This window comes from Carex rostrata, chromosome 22 (assembly GCF_964058835.1).
Source record: "Carex rostrata chromosome 22, lpCarRost1.2, whole genome shotgun sequence".
Classification (NCBI taxonomy): domain Eukaryota; kingdom Viridiplantae; phylum Streptophyta; class Magnoliopsida; order Poales; family Cyperaceae; genus Carex; species Carex rostrata.
The window spans coordinates 4,663,175-4,685,030 of record NC_135939.1 but is presented as its reverse complement, the minus strand read 5'-3'; the positions used below and the strand labels follow the sequence as shown (position 1 = coordinate 4,685,030).

General features: G+C 37.1%; 1 protein-coding gene and 1 non-coding gene across 7 annotated transcripts; both read right to left on the bottom strand.

Moving 5' to 3' along the window:
* Nucleotides 1-1,096: 1,096 nt before the first annotated feature.
* LOC144574412 (nuclear transcription factor Y subunit A-4-like) lies at nucleotides 1,097-5,899 on the bottom strand. 6 transcript variants are annotated; one of them, XR_013518204.1, is made up of 7 exons: nucleotides 5,720-5,821; nucleotides 4,440-4,708; nucleotides 3,887-4,002; nucleotides 3,362-3,433; nucleotides 2,356-2,523; nucleotides 1,555-1,875; nucleotides 1,097-1,304 (listed from the first exon to the last, which is right to left on the bottom strand). XR_013518204.1 is itself a non-coding variant. In XM_078324377.1 (6 exons), exons 2-6 carry the CDS (start codon nucleotides 4,672-4,674, stop codon nucleotides 1,762-1,764), a joined length of 705 nt encoding a protein of 234 aa, XP_078180503.1. In that variant the 5' UTR covers nucleotides 4,675-4,708; nucleotides 5,757-5,899; the 3' UTR covers nucleotides 1,366-1,761. The 6 variants fall into 6 exon arrangements, 5 of the variants coding, with proteins under 5 accessions (XP_078180503.1, XP_078180504.1, XP_078180501.1 ...); XM_078324377.1 differs by lacking the exon at nucleotides 1,097-1,304 and having other exon boundaries at nucleotides 1,366-1,875; nucleotides 5,757-5,899; XM_078324378.1 differs by lacking the exons at nucleotides 1,097-1,304; nucleotides 5,720-5,821 and adding an exon at nucleotides 5,876-5,899 and having other exon boundaries at nucleotides 1,366-1,875.
* Nucleotides 5,900-16,122: 10,223 nt separating this feature from the next.
* Nucleotides 16,123-16,229, bottom strand: LOC144574457 (small nucleolar RNA R71). The gene has a single exon (XR_013518224.1). It is a non-coding gene; the product is annotated as a small nucleolar RNA R71 (small nucleolar RNA).
* Between the last annotated feature and the right edge of the window lie 5,627 nt (nucleotides 16,230-21,856).

Here is a 21,856-nt window from a genome sequence, read left to right as displayed (position 1 = left end):
CTAATTGAACGGTCGAGATGCATTATTCTGAGTTAATGCAGAGGAAGGATTGGGGATCGGTATCCTCCCAGGTATCTCACTCAACACAATTAAAACTGACGGTCCATATTTACTCTCAGCCGATGCCGGTTTGGGATGGCGCAGGGATGTGAATAATTAATTGTGCTTTGAGATTCGTGCCAATTTTAAATGAATAATTTTGAACCGTTCGATTCAATTGTACTCAGTGAAGTAACCTGAGGGGATGTGAATTCATAGGATTGGGGTGTCAGGCCTTTATTAAGGTGGAAAGGCCCATTCATTATTTTGGAACTGTCACTCTGTCAGGAATCTCCAGTTGTGGTACACAACATCAAACATTTGCAACAAATATGTAGATTTCTGACAAGAATGTCATCATGAAATTTTTGTATAGTTCCTTTCGGCTTCATATTTGCTGACATAATTTAATTTAATGCTAATTGTCCCACTATTTATGTATCATAATGGGATGGAATATAGCCTACATTTTTGCTTCAAATTAAGGAGTGGGTTTTAAGGGAACTGAATTTTCATATTAATGAGTAGTTATGTATTTGCTAAATTAGAAAATAAAATTATTAATTATTTACCATAAAAGACAAAATTAGGGATGTCAACGGGTATGATATGGGTCGGGTGGAGGCATTTTCATGCTCGTACCTGTTATGATAACAAAAATAATCTTTACCCTTATCCGTATTTTCAAATACGGTACAGGTCAAGTAAACGGATAAAAAAATGCCATTGACATTTCGATTTGTGCTTTCGATAAAATATGTTTTTAAACAAAAAATAAAAGAAAAAAAAATAATGAATACAACTAATTTGTATTATGAAAATTTAATAAAATACAAAACTTTATTATATCATGTATCATCTTCATACAAATATCTATATATATATATAATTTTATTTTTAAAAATTATTTATATAATAACGGATGGATATGATAACGGAAAACTCATATTTGCGGATACGATACGGGTCAGGTAAACGGGTAAAAGGGTGCCATTGACACCCCTAGACAAAATGAGGGCACATTCGTCCAGGGAGGGGGGGGCAGATCAAATTCGATTTGATGTCCAGTCTAAACCACCTGTCTGTGTTGAGATTTACACATACATTTAGATTGGTATTAATTTCAACCGTTCCGTGAATCTAAACTGTTCCTACAAATGTTAATGTTCAATCAGCACACATTGAATCAAATTTGGTTGATGCCCATGTTAGTGTTTGTCTATCTTTTAAGTTGCTCACTGCAATATGGGTTCAAGCATGCCTGCCTAATAATTATAAAACATTCAAAACTATTAGTGCATCTATATATAGGTCCATTAATTAAGCCCAAAATTTATAATTTGGAATTTGATTATTGGAGAAACAATTTAACTCATATTACACTTGTTAGGTTCCATTAATCAAATGACCAAAAAGAAAAAGGGGAGTCTCCCATGCAAAATCTAAGTACAGAAGTCCAAAGTCCATAGTTTTCATGTAAGCAAAAACAGACCAGAACAGTACATAATAACCAACTTTCACAGGATCAAAGCAATAAAACTTAAGCTTCAGAACCAGAGACCAGAAGCACAATCAAAGAAAATTTCAACGTTAGAAGAAGAAAGCCAAGGATGAATTGCCGGAGATTACTAGGGTAATGCCGTTGAAAGTTGAAACCCAGTGATGCATATGTTCTCTGCTAAGTTCGTTATTATAGTCGAAATGAAACACCTGGTTGGGTAATTATAACTCGAATGGAACCCAGTGTTGTTGAAGCTGCTTTGTGTTTACGAATCGACCACCTGATCCCCGCACTCGCCTCATTGCATGGAGATGCCGTGACTCATGAAGGTAGGGCTGCCAGAAAAGGAGACAAGTTCTTTGAAAAATGCAGATATTTTGCAAATATTGTTCCTTGGAAAACACGGATATTTACCGATTCCGATTTGAAACTTATCCCATTTTCAAAAACACAACATTTTTTTGCCACTGCCACTGACACCTGGCATTACACTTAGGGGCCATGCTGTGAACATTTAAGGGATGCACCTTTTACATCACAGGATATTTGGAAATTAATTATTCAAAATATCTCAGACAAGTTGTTTACTCACAAGTATTTTATAACTATTGACTGTTATTTTTTAATCAATGCAAGATTTAAATTTGCAAAATAGTAAAAGCTAAAAGGAAATAACCCACTGGCACACTTTAGCTACGGGTTGAGTACCAAATCAACAACAAAAAGGGATTAATTAATATAGTCTCTCTCTCAAAAGTAAACTCAAAAAAAGAAAGGAAACTAAGTTAGAAGTTAAAACAACAAAATAGAAGTACCTTGCGGCCCTGGGTGAGCGTTTTTTTGGCCTCAAGTTTAGAACGTAGCTGTCGCCTTCGGAGAATTCCATGATACTGCTTTGGATTTACATATATCAGCTCTTCATCATAAGGCTGTCGAGGCAGCGGGACCCGAGGACTTGCAAGTCCAGAAACATTGGAGTTTAACTGTTGAAGTGGTAACTTTTTGTCAAACATATCTTTCATTAAAATTAAAACAATAAATTTCTCTTCTCTCTTCATATCATACAGCAATGTACCTTTTTTGTGTTTCAGTATCAGCAGGTGTGGTAATGAAATATATATATTGTCATTTTTGTCATTACTTGAGGGTCTTTTAACTAAGGAACTTAGCAAGCACTTTGCATCTAAACAGGACAGAAGCATGGAGATTGCTCTCATTTTTGTTTCTTATGTGCTGGGGCAAGTTATTTAATTTTCTGTTTAAGAGAAATATGAGGGATGGAAAGCCTACGGGTCCACCAAAACAAAATATGAGGGTTTTAGTAAGTCTGGTCTTTAATTCCAAGAGAAACGAACCCATTAGTAATTGTAAAAATGTATATATATATAATACGAGTTAGGCTGGGGTGCTATGGATAGCATAGTGGCCTCTATGCTACGGCTCAATATTCGAGTTTTCAAAATCCAAACGGTCGATCCGAACCGTTCATCTTATTCTCCATATTAATATCTGCTTGGAGACCAAATTTTACATTTTTCTGAATTTTTTTACTATTTATTAAGTATTTTACAAAATTGTTGATCCAACGGTGGCTGCACAAAACAGTAAAACCGTTGGATTAGCGATTTTCAAAGTGGCTTAATAAATAGTAAAAAAATTCAGAAAATTATAAAATTTGGTCTCCAAGCAGATATTAATATGGAGAATAAGATGAACGGTTCGGATCGACCGTTTGGATTTTGAAAACTCGAATATTGAGCCGTAGCATAGAGGCCACTATGCTATCCATAGCACCCCAGCCTAACTCTATATAATACATACCACAGCATGTGATCCATATGAATGGAACATCCTGCCAGAGTATAATTCAGCAGAAGTATATGGTACACAAGCCTGAGAAATTTCATATAAGAGTGATCAAATGATTTACAAGGCAAGAAATAATGAAATGATGCATGAAATTAGTTTTATATGATCTATAACAGTAAACAACTCAGGAGTAGATTTTCAGCTTTGATAAATGGTCATTTAAAGAAAAAAAACAGTCAATTTAGAGTCATTGATGCATTGACTAATATACCCTAAAATTAACCGAATTTCTATGCAAGATGTCAAAGCAGGGAAATATATAATGAAGTTGGATATAATACACAAAACGGTAGCTTGATAATGACCCAAAAAATCACAGTAAAAAGATGTTATGTTTATGTAAAATTGGAGTAACCATATGAAAGTAAAAGGATGTATTGTACAACAATTTTTAACTTTTTGCACTTTTGACGATGTCTATATAAGCGATGAATAATTTTCTCAAATTGTGGTTCATTTTGTAGGGTGAAAACTTACAAATGGTTGGCAAAAGTCAATGCACGGATGGGGAAAAAGAACTCCAGTGTTAGCCACAGAACGTGTCGGCTTTGACTGGGAATCAATCTTAGCAACATAGTTGCTATTTCTATCACCTGATATAAAACACCAGCATAAAGGTAGTCAAGTAATTGTATATCTATACGAACTTGCAGCAGTACTGTTACTATGTCATATGCCATATAAACCTGAAAATAATCAAAGCACCATGCTTTAAGTATCTCGTTGTTTATATCTGTCTGTATCCAAAACCTCTCCCTTTCTTTAATTATCTTCATTCTCTTCCTATCTTCAATTTATGTGTGTGTCTATACAGAAGTTTGTGTGTTTGTGTGAAAACACCTAATATTTAATTGCTAGTGAAATCTCAATGGTAAGAACAGGCAATGAATCATTGTAGGACCATGCAATCTTGACAAGCTCGGCACAGATCAGATTGACATTACACCAACTAAAGTATAAAATATGTTAAAATTCCAGAATAAAAATGTACAACAATTTTTTTTTAGAAAAAGAACCATAAGATTAGTACCTGATTGTACTGAGGTGCACCTTCTATGTAAATTAGAATCGCTCAATTCCAAGTCATGTCGAGAATGACTAGATACGGAATCAACACCAGTTACCCTGTTACAGTTTCCCATTTCACTATTGAGGGTCTTTTCTTGAGCCCGCCCGGAAGTCAAAGGCAAGCCACCATTCCACCAAGACAAGCAACTCGTACCAGGATAGGAGTCCAAATTCAGCATGGTATTTTGTATTTGCATACTTGATACTTGGCTTGTTTAAATTTGTGCAAGGCTGAGAATGGAAGAGGGGTTTTATCAGGAAATTGTACTAGTATAAATAAAAAAAAATTCTGTTGTATCCTTTTTTTGTTCTTTGAGAGAAGGTATACCAGTGACTATTCACAAGAATTAAAGATAATATGTTGCATTGATCAGAATACAGGACTTGAAAAAATGTTCAAATGAACAATAGTTGCACAATGAAACCTATGAAATCAGGATACCTACTAATTTAATCAAACTGAACACATTAATGATATAAATCAAAATGGAATACCTGGAATTTGCTACTTAATTACTCGGAAAACATGTTCCTGAAAAAAAACAGGAAATTGGAAGATAACACTACTCTCCTTTTTTAAAAAGAAAAATAATAAGACAAAACAGCACTAAGCCGTAATCAGATCAGAACAAGCCAATAAACAAAGAAAGCTGAAGAAAGATACTCACGAGTCACGACACCAAGAAACAACACATAATAAAGGCTTAGAAAAAAAGAAGAGGAAGGAAAAAGAGCAAATTGGCAGTCGACAAAAAAACAAAAAATGAAGTTTAATGTTAGTTGTTCTGATTAGATCTCTCTTATTTTGAAAATGGCTTGTGCCATGATTTTCACTTTCTATTATTGCTAGTGGGCAATCGCCTACTATTGTTGCAAGAAAATAGTTGGCATTCAAAAACTAAAAGAAAGATATATTAGAATCAAGCTAACTCACTTATGTTAATTGGTAGTCTGATACTGGTACAATTCTTGAGATAATAGAGAAGCTAGCTAGGGAGGGAAAAAAAATACACAAGTATCCTTTGTTTTCATCGACAAAGTTGATTCTTTCAAACTATACTGGTACAACACTAAGGGAAAAAATAAAAACAAATTGGCTCATTGTCATTTATATTAATATATACTGCAAAAATAATCCTGAAAAAAGGGAAAAAGAAAAGAAAAGAAGCTGTCTCAATTTGCACTAATTGATGCTTGTGCTATACTAGTAAAAACCTACTGGATGGCAAAAGTTATCAGTACAATCAGAAAGAAAGATACCAATTAAAAGAGAAAGAGCCTTTTAGGGAAGCATGTCTTCTTGCTCTAAATCCTTTATCCTCTTTTCTCTCTCTTGTTGTATCAAATATAAAGAGAAAATGGCGAATCAATTAAAGAATAAATAATGTTTAATCCCACCTAATAGACCACGCCAGCTTCCCCCTCGTAGAAGATTATAGTGGTGCTTTTTAGAGATATTTTTATCTAATAATTAAATAATTCTCTTTCAGACCCTGAAAATACTCAAATTCAAAATGTTATTTCATCTCCTGCATGCAAAATGAGGAATATCATCCATAATAGTAGTCAAATAGAAAATAGGTCGTGTAAATCCCTGAAATACATGAAAATTATCTCAGCATTTTTTTCACGAGAAGGGTTCAAATGCACCATGATTTTGTGCTCCAATATGCTTCACATTCTTTATCTCTGTTTTATAAGTCCAAACAATCAATCCAAACTGCTCAACATAATCTTCATAATAAAATATTTTTGGAGACCAAATTTTATATTTTTACTATTTTTTACATAGGTACAATATCACTTTATCGGATGGTTCAGAATATCCTTAAAACAGTTATTTTGTATCTATCTAAAAAAAATATAAAATGGTCTCCAAACATATTTTATTATAAAAAATTTGTTGAGCAGTTCGAATTGACTGTTCAAACTTTAAAAACAAAGATTAAAAAAATGTAGCGTATATTGAAACATAAAAATTATAGTGCATTTAAACCCTCCTCTTTTTTCACATATACTTGGAGAATATATGCTAGGCACATGCTTTTACTCTAAAGAGCTGTCAAGTCAATTCCCAACAAATTAGAAGGAGAAAATTTGCTCATATTACATATATATTGCAAATGTCAAATGGTTTTAACTTGCGAGATACAGGAGTGGCCTTCAAAAATGATTAATTTAAACCTTCAAAGACGGATACTTGTTAAAAAAAAATTATACTCAGAGGCATATTCCAAAGATAGATAATTGTTCCCGATTTTTTTATTTATATCCAAAAAAATAATTAAATTTCAAAAAATAACCGAAGTTGAACGACATTTCGAAATCTACCCAAACCGGAAATTTTTTTTCCGATAATTCAGTCCAAAACCGGAAAAAAAATTTCCGGTTTCAACATTCCAACAGCGGCTTCAAAAAAAAAAAAAAAAAAAAGAGAAACCGTAAAAAAATTTTCCGGTTTCAACATTTTTTTCTTATTTTTCAAATTTTTTTTATTTAAATAGAAATATTTATAAATTATTTATTTTTTTGTATTGAAATATTAGAAATGTTTAATATATTTCTTTGAAAATATATGGAATACTATATAATTTGATTTATTAGAAAGACTGCTACAAATAACCCGGATCAACATTTTTCATGCCGGATTTTTTGCGGCTGTAAGAAAAATTAATATATTTATTTATGTGTTATTGGAAAAAAAATAAAAATGCTTAGATTCTGAGTTATTGATCCCGGTTCAAAAGTCACTTCTAAGTAATTCAAAAAATATTGTGAGACATCTAGTACATTTAATTTATTAAAAAATTTATCTATTTTTGAAAAAAAACAAAAACTTGAATTTATTTAATGATTGTTTTTCAAAAAGGATTCTCAAAATAGATACAACTTTTAATAAATTAAATGTACTAGATGGATCACAATATTTTCTGGATTACCTAGAAGTGACTTTTGAACCGGGATCAATAACTCAGAATCTAAGCATTTTTATTTTTTTTCCACATAAATAAATATATTAATTTTTCTTACAGCCGCAAAAAATCCGGCATGAAAAATGTTGATCCGGGTTATTTGTAGCAGTCTTTCTAATAAATCAAATTATATAGTATTCCATATATTTTCAAAGAAATATATTAAACATTTATAATATTTCAATACAAAAAAATAAATAATTTATAAATATTTCTATTTAAATAAAAAAAAATCTAAAAAAAAAGAAAAAAATGTTGAAACCGGAAATTTTTTTTACAGTTTCTTTTTTTTTTTTTTTTGAAGCCGCTGTTCGAATGTTGAAACCGGAAAAAATTTTCCGGTTTCTTTTTTTTTTTTTTTTTTGAAGCCGCTGTTGGAATGTTGAAACCGGAAATTTTTTTTCCGGTTTTGGACTGAATTACCGGAAAAAAAATTTCCGGTCTGGGTAGATTTCGAAATGTCGTTCAACTTCGGTTATTTTTTGAAATTTAATTATTTTTTTGGATATAAATAAAAAAATCGGTACTTGTTCCATCCTAGCCAAAAAATATAGTGTTTTTTTTTTTGCAGAGATTCATAATGAATAAAAATTTATGCATGTAATGACTAATGAAATAATTGTGAAATTTTGTCTCACCACACACTTAGCATTATGAAACTCTGTGTAATAAGTAAAATTGTATATTTTTGTACAAGTGTACAATATGATTATGTATCTATTTTTCTTCATCCCCTACTCCCTCTCCCCTCAATTATCCACTTAACTATTGAACGGTGGAATCCATTACTTTACGGCTTCAAATTAACTCAAAAACTATGTTTATTCAAGATGGCATAGCATTATTTGTGCTTTGAGATTTGTGTAAAGTTAAAAGAACGATCTGGTTTCACTGATTGTAAAAGATTCTCTTTTACAGTACTTAAGAGGATACGGATTCGAATTTTTTCTTTTTAAATATCGCTAAATCTTTCAAATTTAGGAAATCAAAATGATTACAACTTTTTTTTTAAACCATCTTCACCGAAAATGGTACTCGGTATGAAAATTTGAAAACCTTATACGATTTTCGGTATCACATGCCACACAATGTTACACAGAGCACAACCCATTTCAATTTTAAAGTTGTATTTTGAGAAACCGAATTTGATAGCCAGTTTTCATTTTTCCAATTTTTTATTCTTTGCATTACCAGACCTGATGGTCAATTTTCTCTTCTTTTTTTTTACAATTTGTTAAACTAAGCTGTGATTTTTTTGCCTTTTTTTTTTTTTTTAATATCTAATCCATTGTATGAAGAAAAGAAGAAAGTGAGAGAGATGGAACCTAAAATAATTAAAGTGGAAAATCGAAATTGGAGTCCGGTTTTATTTTCTCACCAAACCGGAATTGGGATCCGGTTTTTATTTATTTGATTTTTTTTGTGGCAATGATGAGAGGAGGTAGGCTCATATGTGTTCAAATTTGATATCGAGCATCTTCAAATTTTCATACCGAGCATCAATTCTGGTGAAGATCATTTTTCATAAATTTTCAAAATTTAGTGATACTTTAAAAAAAAAAAAAAAAATCTACAGATCCCCTCCCCAATCCCGAATTCGTATCCTCTGAGATATCTCAAACTTTGCGTGACTTTATGGAAAATCCCAACCGTTTAAATACGTTCTACACGAATCTCAAAGCAAACATAATACTGACCCCCTCTATTACCCTCGAATAGGCACCGGACACGTCGGTCACCCAAAAGTTGAGATATCTCAGAGAATACGCACTCCCCCAATCCCCCAACAAAAAACAAAGTTTCTTTCTAAACCTCTTTATCAGATATTTCCCCTTTACTCTCCGGACCAAGCATAATATTGTAAAATTTTACAGGGTCAATATTGTAAAATTCTCATCACATTAAATAAGTTGGAATAATTGGGTTAGGAGATTCTCCATAGATTCTCCAAATAGCTACGTCACGGATGGGGTCCACATTGGATGTAAGGGATCTACTCTTGACCTGGATTTTTTGCGGAACCCCAGTAAGCTGATTCTTGTGTATATTCCTGTGGCATCATGGTGCCGAGCCACTGAGTAGGGGTGCACAAAAAAACTCATGCCTCGGTTGTCTCACGAGTTAAATTCAAGTTGCTTTTAATTCGATTCAAAATTAATTCAGTTGATTCACTAACTTGGTAAACTGTATAATGCTTTGTTAGATTTTATACTATTTAGTAATTTAATAAACTTTGTACTATTTAATTATGTATTTGCTACTGTGCAAAGTTTTAAATTATGTATTATTTTGATAAACTATATACTATTTATTTTGTTAGACTTTATTTTGATAATTTTTAATTTGATAAACTATGTATGTAATTTTTAATTTGATAAACTATGTACTACAGGGGCGGATCCAGGATTCTCGTCAGGGGGGGGGGGGGCAAAAAATTATCGAATCGGGTTTAAATCCATTAACTAATTGGGTACTTGATAAAAAATAATACTTTGACTTATATTTTCTAATAATCTGACTTGTAATTTCTGATCGTCTAACTTATAATTCTAATTACCAATCATAATTTAAGAAAATTATTCTGATTTTACCCCTATATTTAACCCGAATTAGAAATTAAACATCCAGAGAGGGACAAAAAAAATTTCAGGGAGGGGCAGAGTCAATCGAAATCGACAAATCACCACAAAAACTCAAAATCCAGGCCTGCCCCCCTCTGGTTCCACATGGGTCCGCCCCTGATGTACTATCTCACGAGTTGACTCTAGCTGACTCGAGTTGTCGCAAGTTGAAATCAAGTCGAGTTTTTTGACTCGAAACTTGATTAGCAACTCAGACTCAACTCGGCTCATGAGTAGTCCTATCACCGAGTAGTCACAGCCATAGTGACAACTTAATGATTCGAGAAAGGATCGACAAGATTAAAAATTTATGATTCGATAATAATTTAAAATTATATATTAAGAGAAAAAACAAACTTTCCTACAAGAGAGCAAAAATAAAAGTTCACAAATAGTCCACGAATAATTTGTAAAGCTCGCCAATAATTAGAGAAACCAAATAATACACGCATTAATTTGCCAACCACTCAAATCCAAATTATTCATAAATTATATGTGAATCTTGTCACTATGATCTCAGCTAAGAGACAATTTGTCGATGACATTTATTGTAAGAGGAGGGATCAAGTTACAACAAGCATTTTTTACATTTTCAAAGTCCAAATCGTCGATCCAAACCGTTAGATGTGATCTCTACAATAAAATGTGCTTGGAGACCAAATTTTACATTTTTTAGAATTTTTTTACTATTTATTAAGATGGGTACAAAATTCAATGATATGAATTTGACTAGTTTTTGTACCCATCTTAATAAATAGTAAAAAAATTCCAAAAAATGTAAAATTTGGTCTCCAAGCACATTTTATTGTAGAGATCACATCTAACGGTTTGGATCGACGATTTGGATTTTGAAATTGTAGAAAATGCTTATTGTAACTTGTTGTAACTTAAAAATTGTTGTAACTTGATCCCTCCTCTTATTGTAATTGCCAATTTTAGTGACGATGAGTAGGACTCGTCCATTTCAATTAGGGCTGGGAAAACACATTACTATTTGGTGGTTAAGTCAACAAAATTCGAAAAATGTTCGTAAATGGCTCGTTTTAATCACAGTCGTTTACGAATTCGAACATTTACATACTTAATAAGAGATATAAGAAATATTTGTTCGACAAAATTTGGTACTTTATTTTTCACAGTACTGTTCAATTTAATCATGGTTAGTCATTATTTGTTTAAACCTGAGTTCTAAGCTTTTATTTTCATTTGAATCAGTTTGACCAATTTGTCTATAATTTAATGAATTCGTCTATTTTTTTTTTCTCCTCTCTTTCTAATTAAATCTCTGAATTTTCTTCGGTGGAACTTCTTTTTCTCTTGGAAGCAATTACTTGCAAATAATTCATCTCTAGATATAATTTTCTTTTTCTCCTCAACTATTCAAGAACTCATACAACTAAAATTGCCTTGTAGTGATGAGTGCAACATTAAACGAGATATATATATGTTCAAAACTGTAAATGTAACAAAAATCAGCTTTTCTTTTAGTAGCAAAGATAATATTTTCCATGTAAAAAGTTATATGTTTGAAAACCGGATGAAATTTTTTTTAATATTAAAACAGTTAACATTCAACTTTACTTGTACAAAAAAAAAATATAATAATATCAGGTGATTGTGTTGTAGGCCTTTACTAGTAGGTAAGCTTCTCGTTCAAGTGTGATTTATTTCATTTTTTATTCAGTAAAGTGAAAACTATGTCATAAATTGTTGTAAGATGCAACAAATTAGACCGAAATTTTTATTAATAACATTTAAAAAAAAATCAAAACACCCTTGAAATTAGAGAATTTGAAAAATACCAGGGTCTCCAATTCAATTTGTATTTTTATTCTTGAGGATCGTATAGTGAATTGGAGGTCTCCCAAGAACCTAAATTATCCCAAAATGGAGCCACATATTGAATAAGCGGTCCTAGTATTTTTGGAATTTTCCATAAAACATAATTTTTTAGTTTTTTTTTTTTTAGAATATGGTAAAAATAAAAGTTTCGGCAAACTAGAATCATCAAACATTTGAACTGTTGTATATTGGGCATTATGAAAAGATTCATAGAGTGGAAATAGGAAAAAACTATTTACAAATATTAATATCTATTTGGCGGATTGTGGTTTAATGACGGATGTAGACACGTAGTTTTATACTTTACAGCTTCTTTGAGTTTTATTAATTTCTTTTATATTGGAATATATCTTTATCAGTGCTGTAAAAAACGTCTATTTTAATCGACAAATTAGTCCTTGACGGTGACTAAACTGTCATGGATTTTTTCGACTAATCAACTGATTATTTCCAATTATACCCGATTATTTCTGATTAATCGTTTGGCAATATCATGTCTGTCCGACGACCGCATACCGTTATTTACAAAAGTGATCTTTATATGTTGATTGACACAAATTCGTATCCTTTGCATTAACTCAAAAGGGAATCTTTTGAGTTAATGAATCCTTGCCATCCAATCTGTTTTAAGATTCGTGCAGACTAAAGAGCCCCTTCATAACATAACCGGATTGGCTCTATTTAAAATCAGACGGTTGAGATTTGTTAACTCAAAAGATTCTTTTTTGAGTTAATGCAGAGGATATGCATTCGGGATGCCACTCCGCTGCTCTCCAAATAGGAGAGCAGGATCCTGTTATTCAAAATCTAACCGTTAAATTTTTTCATGCCCGAATCTCAATATAGATGAACAGTCGAATTTGAAATAATAGTCCTACTCTCCTATTTAGAGTGCAGCGGAGTTAGCTCCTACGCATTCGATTGACAATCGCCAACTGATCTTAAAAGAAAAAATGTAGAATTTAACTTTGATTATGAGGCCCTCGGACTAAATTTTTTTTTGCATAGATAACTTTTTGTTCAACTATCATTTATTTCAATACTTTTATTTATTAGTGTGAAAATATCGAAGTATGTGAACGATATCAAATTCTTTTGTAGATATTTGTGGGGGGGTCATGATTTATATATAAATTATTTCGTAGATATTTGTTGCTGGCTTGGTGCAGTAAGTCTAGTGACAGGTGGTTTGTGGATATTTAAGTGTGTGGGTGGGAGGTGGCGTAGGAATGAAATCTGCTTCTTTTTGGAGCTTCCTATTCTCTAATTTGAAATGTTCAAAATCGATCAAACGGATTCAATTACATCTAATTTGTTTTAATAGATTATATTGATATAAAAGAAAAATATAATTGAAGCCGTTTAATCGATTTTGAACGATTCGGATGACTACAAGAAAGTAGACACTTTTTGCGAGGGAAAAAACGCATTTATAACGGTCGTCCGTCGCAAAAAGAAAAAACTGAACAATAAGAGTAGTCCGTCGCAAAAAGTCATTTTTTTATCCTCGCGAAAAGTGTCTCATTCTTGTTGGAGAGAGGGTCCTCCTTTTCTCAAGAAAAGGAGCAGATTTGCTTCCAGTGGCGGAGGCTACAGTGACAAATGAATAGTTTGGATTCAGTTAAGCGGGATAAAAAATTTGTGATTCGGAAATAATTCGGATATAATTCGGAAATGATTCGGTACTACAAGGAAGTAAAAAAAAAAAAAAAACCAAATTTTTTTTTCGCATTTTATTCGTGAATAAAACGTATTATACGTTTTTTAGCATTTTATTTGGTATTCGATACGAAAACGTCAAAAAAATGAATCGCAATTAGATTACTATGGCGGGTCAAAAGAGAACCAAAATAAATAAGAAGACAATAAGCAACACATTTCGGTGTACAGGATCAGCTGCAGAAAACCAAAGAAAGTTTGGATTAATGGAACTGAATTACTGAACAAATACTCCTCAATTACCGGTATAACTTTCATATAGAAATTAAGTTATTTAGAGTTTAGACTGATACAACGACACGTGGCTAATATATATTGATGTCACATTATTAGACCTATTATATTGACTTGTTTCCATACAGAAAATGATATTTTGAACCAACAAATAGCACATTTTACATTGAATATCCCTAGAATGTGGTACTGCTATATTTTGGTTCCTACTTTGCAGGAATCAGGTGAAATCAGGCAAAAGGCAGACTTCAGGAAGCTCTGACGCGAGTCGCATTCACCTGGTGCGAGTCGCATCCAAGCCCAAAGCGACCTGTGATGCGACCCTCACTGCTCTCTCTTGAAGACCATCTGATGCGAGTCGCATCCAGTTGATGCGAGTTGCATCAACTGTTGCCGCCCAATTCAAATTCGACCTGATAAGCTCCAAGTCAGATCTAATGCCTATATAAAGAGGTCCTAAGCCAGAAATTGGAGAGCTTTTTTCCCCCTCTACATTCCAGAACACAAAAAGAGCGAAGATCAAGAGAGAAGAAGGAGATTGGAGCTTGATTGAAGAAGAAGAGAAGGGAAGATTTCAAGATCCTCTCCAATCTACTTTGGATCTTCGAGCTCCATCATGATTTGCTTATTCTCTCTCTCTTTCATGTTTACTTTTGTTATGCTTGAGTAGATCTCTAGTTCTTAGGGTTAAGATGTAATCTCCAAACCTTTTCTTTGAGTTGAATGATGTTTTGATCTAATGTTGAACTTGTGTGATTGTTGTTTGAGTATTCATCGTTTGCTTGATTGTGATTTCTTGATTGATTCTTGATTGTCTACTGTTAGATGTCTATAGCATCTCTTCTAGTAATTAGGCCTTGATGTATCTTGCAATTGTAATTGAGCACTTGAAGTAGATCTAAGATCAATAGTAACCGAGAGGTGAAATTTCTATTATCGAGAGGTTATAGATACTTCTAGTTAACCAGACAATCAATTTATGATAGATACCAGTAGGCGAGAGCCACAGGTTGAAGCCTCGCACAAGAAATCAACTTAGATACGAACTCATGTCAGCTCTGCTCGAGGGCCATGCGAGTCGCATCACACAGGTCGCATCAGAGATGATGCGAGTTGTATGATAGGTCCAGAGAAGGAAAAGTTTGAGATGAAGTATGAAACCCTAAGAACACCTTTTATAATTGATTCAAAACCAAATCTTTTAATCGCTTTCATTTACCTTTAATTGAATTGTCTTTTGAAATTAGGAAACATAAACAAATCAAACCCAATTCTTCAAACTTCTAGTACCTAACTTGGATTTGTGAAAGTCTAGAATTGAGTTTAACCGTCCCTGAGGATCGATACCTTATTTTACTACACGGATAGGATTGTACACTTGCAATCCTAGACGTGAGTGGATTCAAGGTTTAAAACAAGTACAATTAGTTGTATTTGGAACTTTGTAAGCACACTCTGAGAAGCGAACAAGTTTTGGCGCCGTTGCCGGGGACGGCTATCAATTCCTTTCTAGATCTTTTACTTTTCTTAGTTAATCTAGATTTTAAATTGTATCTTTTCTTTTGCTTTACCTCCTTATCACTAAAAACTGGCTTTCATCCCTCCTCCTGCAGGTAAATACAAACTGACTTATCAACTGAGGAGCAGAGGACCACTCTTCGACGACACACCTCCAGAAGACACAGTTCCTGCTCAGACATCAACTGAAGCGACTCGCATCGAGCTTGAAGCGACTCGCATCACACCTGAAGCGACTTGTATCAAGACTGAAGCGACTCGCATCATAGAAACAATGTCAGAACATCCGAGCAGGGAGGACAGGGACGCTGACAGAGAAAGAGAAAGATAAGACTTGACCGACCAATCTGACGACGACATGGATATTTTCATGCCAAGGACCTTGAGAGAGTTTAACGTGCCAAGGGCAGGAGATGTCCGAGGTGCAATCAGACTACCAAGGATTCCCGGACAACAACCAAACTTCAATCCAGGAGTCGTCAACATGGTTCAACAAAATGTCTTCAATGGCATGGATCACGAGGATCCACATGCTCACCTCCAAACCTTCCTCGAGTGTATCACAACCATTAAGACCAATGGGGCCACAGCTGATTACACCAAACTTGCTTTATTTCCTTTTACTCTTAGGGACAAGGCAAAGAAATGGTTAGGATCATTACCGAGGGATTCCATTACCAGTTGGAGGGAATTATCTAAGTTGTTTCTCACTAGGTTTTTCCCCCACAAAAGAACTGCCAAGGTAAGGAATGAACTAACCAGTTTTAGGCAAAGGTCAAATGAACCCCTCAATGAGGCATGGGAAAGATTTAGAGAGTTGCAATACTCGTGCCCCCACCATGGCATTCCTGACTGGTTGTTGATTCAAACCTTCTATGATGGTTTAACCGAAAGTACTCGTACCAATGTTGATGCAGTTGCAGGTGGAGCATTGATGTCGAGAGAACCTCTGGAGGCCATGAACCTGATTGATAACATGGCGCAGAATCAACAATGGTCCGGCCGTGACAACACCCGACCAGGAGGAGGAGGAGGAAAGTATGAAGTGGATCAAATTACTGCTCTAACCGCCAAGTTGGACGCCATGCAACGAGCAATGGATAAGTTGAGTGTGAAGGCAGTGGAGCAACAACCGCAAGCATGTGTCATGTGCGGTGACGAGAGGCATGCTTACGAGCAGTGTCCATTGGTGCAAGATGAAGAGGAGGATGCGCAAGTCAACTCCATCAACAATGAACATTCCTTCTTTCCGAAACCTCCCTTCAACCGATCTTACTCCAAGGATCCAATAGAACAACAGAATTGGAATAGGAGTCAACACAACCCTGCACCTTTCAACAATGCTCCCAGACCCCCTTTCACCAACTTTACCAACAACAACAACTCCTTTGTGAATCCTTCATCTGGCAACAACTGGAACAATTCCTCTGGGGGAAACAACAACAGGAACTTCTACCAAAACACCTCCTTCCCAAACCAGAACAACCGAGCTCCTCAAGCTGGCCCTTCCAGACCCTATGTGCCTCCCTATGCTACGAACTTCACACACGAGCAAGGGAAGATGAACCAAATGATGTGGGAGCAAATGCAATCGATGGCAACTCAAATGGCCACCCAAAGCAAATTGTTAGAACAACTGAGTCATATCGTCACATCTAGCCAACCTCAACCTGGCAAGCTGCCCGCGCAGCCAGAACCAAATCCAAGAGGGAAAGCTAAGGCTATCACACTGAGGAGTGGGGCCCAGTACGATGAACCAGCTTTCCCAGCTGATCAGATTCCACCTGATGCAACTGGCACCACCCCTGATGCGACTGGCATCACCCCTGATGCGACCTGCACCACCACAGTGCGACTCGCATCGACTCCAGAAGAACCTCTGGATGCGACTCGCATTGGTACAGTGCGACCCGCATCAAAGGAATCTGACAAGTCTGACAGAGAGAAAGGGAAAGGAGTTGAAAAACCTTACAGACCACCTGTGCCTTTTCCCCGACGATTAGCTGAGAACAAGTTAAACGCACAGTTCGCAAAATTCACTGAGGTGATCAAAGGCTTGCAAATCACAATCCCGTTCACCGATGCCCTAACTCAAATGCCCTCCTATGCCAAATTCCTGAAGGATATCCTATCCAACAAGCGAAGCTTGGGGGGGAATGAGACAGTGAAGTTGACGGAACAATGCAGTGCCATTCTGAAGAGTGACCTACCTCCCAAACTAGACGACCCAGGTAAGTTTTCCATTCCTTGTATCATAGGAAAGGCAACAATCAGGAAAGCTCTATGTGACTTGGGAGCAAGCGTGAGTCTCATGTCACGCACGATCTATGAACGAATGGGGGTAGGCGAGCTCAGACCAACGCGAATGTCATTACAACTAGCAAACTCCTCGGTACGACTACCACTTGGCATTGTGGAAGACGTACCAGTTCAAGTCGGTAAGTATTTCGTACCTGTCGATTTTGTTGTCATGGAGATGGAAGAGGATAAGGAAGTCCCCATCATCTTGGGACGACCTTTCCTCAGAACGGCAGGTGCAATCATCGACGTCTCTCAAGGAACGCTGACCATGAACTTCGGAGGAGAGAAAGTGTGTTTTCAAATCGACCGCGCCATGAAGTATCCTTCAACCGAATCTTGTTTCCGAGTAGATGTGATCGAAGAATGTTTAACGGATTTGGTAGAAGACTATCTTCTTGAGCGGACCAATGAGAGTATGAACGAGCACTTCGAATTTCTGTCTGAAATGCAAGTTGAAATAAAGAATTCGGAAGTATGTGGAGCAGATGTGAAAACAGCTGACTTTGGAGAAACTGGATGCGACCCGCATCAACCCCATGCGAGTCGCATCCCAAGGTCTGAAGAATTTGGAGCTAGTGGAGGCGACTCAAGTACACCTGATGCGACTCGCAAGGAGTGTGATGCGACTCGCAAGGAGCATGATGCGACTTGCATCATAGACCAAGCAGAGAAACCCACTCTTGAGCTTAAGCCTCTACCAGCCAACCTCAGATACGAATACCTTGGACCAGATCGATCTCTCCCAGTTATAGTAAATGCAGCATTGAATCCCGAACAAACCGCCAAGCTTTTGGAGAAATTGAAGCTTCATCGAGGCGCGATTGGGTATTCAATCAACGACTTGAAAGGGATCAGCCCATCTATCTGCTCACACAGAATCTTCTTGGAAGATGATCACAAGCCATCTGTTGAACACCAAAGACGGCTCAACCCGAACCTGAAGGAGGTAGTCAAGAAAGAGATTTTCAAGCTTCTGGACGCCGGTATCATATACCCTATCTCTGACAGTAAGTGGGTGAGCCCAGTCCATGTCGTGCCAAAGAAAGGAGGGGCAACTGTGGTAAAAAACGAGAAGAATGAGCTAGTCCAGACCCGTGTGGTGACGGGGCATCGCATGTGCATCGACTACAGGAAGCTGAATGCGGCCACACGCAAAGACCACTTCCCTTTACCATTCGTTGATCAACTCCTCGAACGACTGGCAGAACATTCCTATTTTTGCTATCTGGATGGCTACTCTGGTTTCTTCCAGATACCAATTCACCCACAAGACCAAGAAATGACCACTTTTACCTGTCCTTACGGTACGTACGCGTACCGAAGGATGCCATTTGGTTTGTGCAATGCACCGGCAACCTTTCAAAGGGCCATGATGGCCATCTTTTCAGACTTCATTGAGAAAGAGGTTGAAATCTTCATGGATGACTTCTCGGTGTATGGAACATGTTTCGACTCTTGTCTGACCAACTTGTGCAAAATCCTGAAGAGATGTGAGGAGGTCCATCTCATTCTGAATTGGGAAAAATGTCACTTCATGGTTCAGTCAGGAGTCGTCCTGGGACATGTCGTGACCTCAAAAGGGATAGAAGTGGACAAGGCCAAGATTGAGGTGATCGAGAAACTGAAGATTCCAACAAGCGTCAAAGGAGTGCAAAGCTTTCTAGGACATGCTGGATTTTACCGTCGGTTCATCAAGGATTTCTCCAAGATCGCTAAGCCATTGACCAATCTGCTCGTCAAAGAGTCTGACTTCGTCTTCACTGACGAATGCGTCAACGCCTTTCATAACTTGAAGGAAGCTCTCATTTCAGCACCTATCCTGCAACCACCTGACTGGTCACTTCCCTTTGAGATCATGTGTGATGCGAGCGACTATGCAGTAGGAGCAGTTCTTGGGCAGAGGAAAGGAACGATACCGTGTGCCATCTACTACGCTAGCAAGGTGCTGGACCCTGCCCAGATGAACTACACGACTACCGAGAAAGAACTTCTTGCTGTTGTGTTTGCCCTCGACAAGTTCAGACCATATCTCGTTGGCTCGAAAATCATCGTCTACACTGACCATGCTGCTCTCAGGTACTTGTTAAAGAAGCAGGACGCAAAACCTCGATTGATACGATGGATTCTTCTCCTGCAAGAATTTGATCTCGAGATCAGAGACAAAAAAGGAGTCGAGAACACCGTCGCCGATCATCTCTCTAGACTTCGTTTAGATGACGAGAAATCTGCCGACTTGCCAATTGATGATTCCTTCCCTGACGAGCAGCTCTTCTCGACTTCAACTTTGGATAGCCTTGATGCGACTCGCATGGAGTGCCTTGCGACTCGCATTCATCATGATGCGACTCGCATTACACCCATTGCAACCCACATAGGCAGGTATTCAGACCCTTGGTATGCAAACATTGCCAACTACCTGGCCTCTGGGTTTCTTCCAACCACCATGACTTATCAGCAACGGAAGAAGCTGAAATCTGACTCACGATTCTACTTCTGGGACGAACCCTTTCTTTTCAAGTTAGGAGTCGATAACATCTTCCGACGCTGTGTACCACACGAGGAGACACGCTCTATTCTTGATCAATGCCATTCGTCCGCATACGGAGGACATGCCTCGTTCTCCAAGACAGCCGCCAAGGTTTTGCAATGTGGTTTCTTCTGGCCAACTCTCTTTAAAGATGCGAAAGCCTTGGTGATGGCATGTGATAAGTGTCAGCGCACTGGGAACATCACCAATCGTAACGAGATGCCTCTCAACTCCATTCTCGAAGTCGAGATCTTCGACGTGTGGGGCATAGATTTCATGGGACCATTTCCAGCTTCCTTTGGGAATGAGTACATCCTAGTTGCAGTTGACTACGTGTCAAAATGGGTCGAGGCAGTGGCTTGTCGAAGAGCAGACTTAGACGCGGTGAAGCGACTATTCAATGACGTCATTTTTCCTCGCTTTGGAGTGCCAAGAGCTGTCATCAGTGATGGAGGAAAGCACTTCATAAACCGTCAATTCAACAATCTCCTGCGAAGACATGGAGTGACGCACAAGGTCTCTACCTCTTACCATCCTCAGTCGAATGGACAAGCCGAGATCTCCAACAGAGAAATCAAGTATATCTTGGAGAAGACCGTGGCACGAACAAGGAAGGATTGGTCCTTGAAATTGAGTGACGCACTCTGGGCCTATCGTACAACATTCAAAACACCGATTGGGATGAGCCCTTTCAAGCTGGTGTATGGAAAGTCGTGTCATCTGCCAGTTGAGATTGGGCACAAGGCGTTTTGGGTCACTCGAGCTATAAACATGGACTTGTTGGCAGCTGGAGAGAAGCGCATCCTCGACTTGCACGAATTGGAGGAAATGCGTCAGCAATCGTATGAGAGTGCAAGGATCTACAAAGACAAGACCAAACGAATTCATGACAAGCATATCATGTCTCGCGACTTCAAGGAAGGCGATCTAGTTCTCTTGTTCAACTCCAGGTTGCGACTCTTTCCTGGGAAATTAAAGTCTAGATGGTCTGGTCCATTTGTTGTGCACAAGGTACATCATTTTGGTGCAATTGAAATTGGAAACGACGCGTGTGGGAGTTTCAAAGTGAATGGTCAGCGTCTCAAGCATTATGTAGCTGATCATACCTGTCAGGAACGGTTTGTTCAGGGTCTCTCCGACCCAGTCTCACCAAAAGATTAGTACAAGGAAGGTCGAGCTTGAGACCTGAAACAAGCGCTTCTTGGGAGGCAACCCAAGCCTTTTTAGTTTACTTTTACTTTTAGTTAGATTTGTTAGTTATTTTTACTGTTTTGGACTGCCAATTTCCACTTGATGCGACTTGCACCAACGTGATGCGACTTGCATCATCATGATGCGACTCGCATCGCTGCGAACCGACGCAGCACTGAATAGGTGCATCGAAATGGTGCGGCTTCCTTTTTAAAGCCGTATCTTCTTCTTCTTCCTCTCTCTTTCTCTGCCCAGCATACCCCACATTCCACTTTTCCTCGTTCTTCTTCGTTGCGACTCGAATCAACTCCGTGTGAGCCTCAACCGAACCCTCAACCCAAAACCCTAGCCTCTCCCTTCTCTACCCGCCGGCCTTCACCTCCTCTCCATCGATCACACCCATCTCCATCTCTCCCTGCCGAAACCTCCTTATCACTTCCCTTTTCTCCATTGC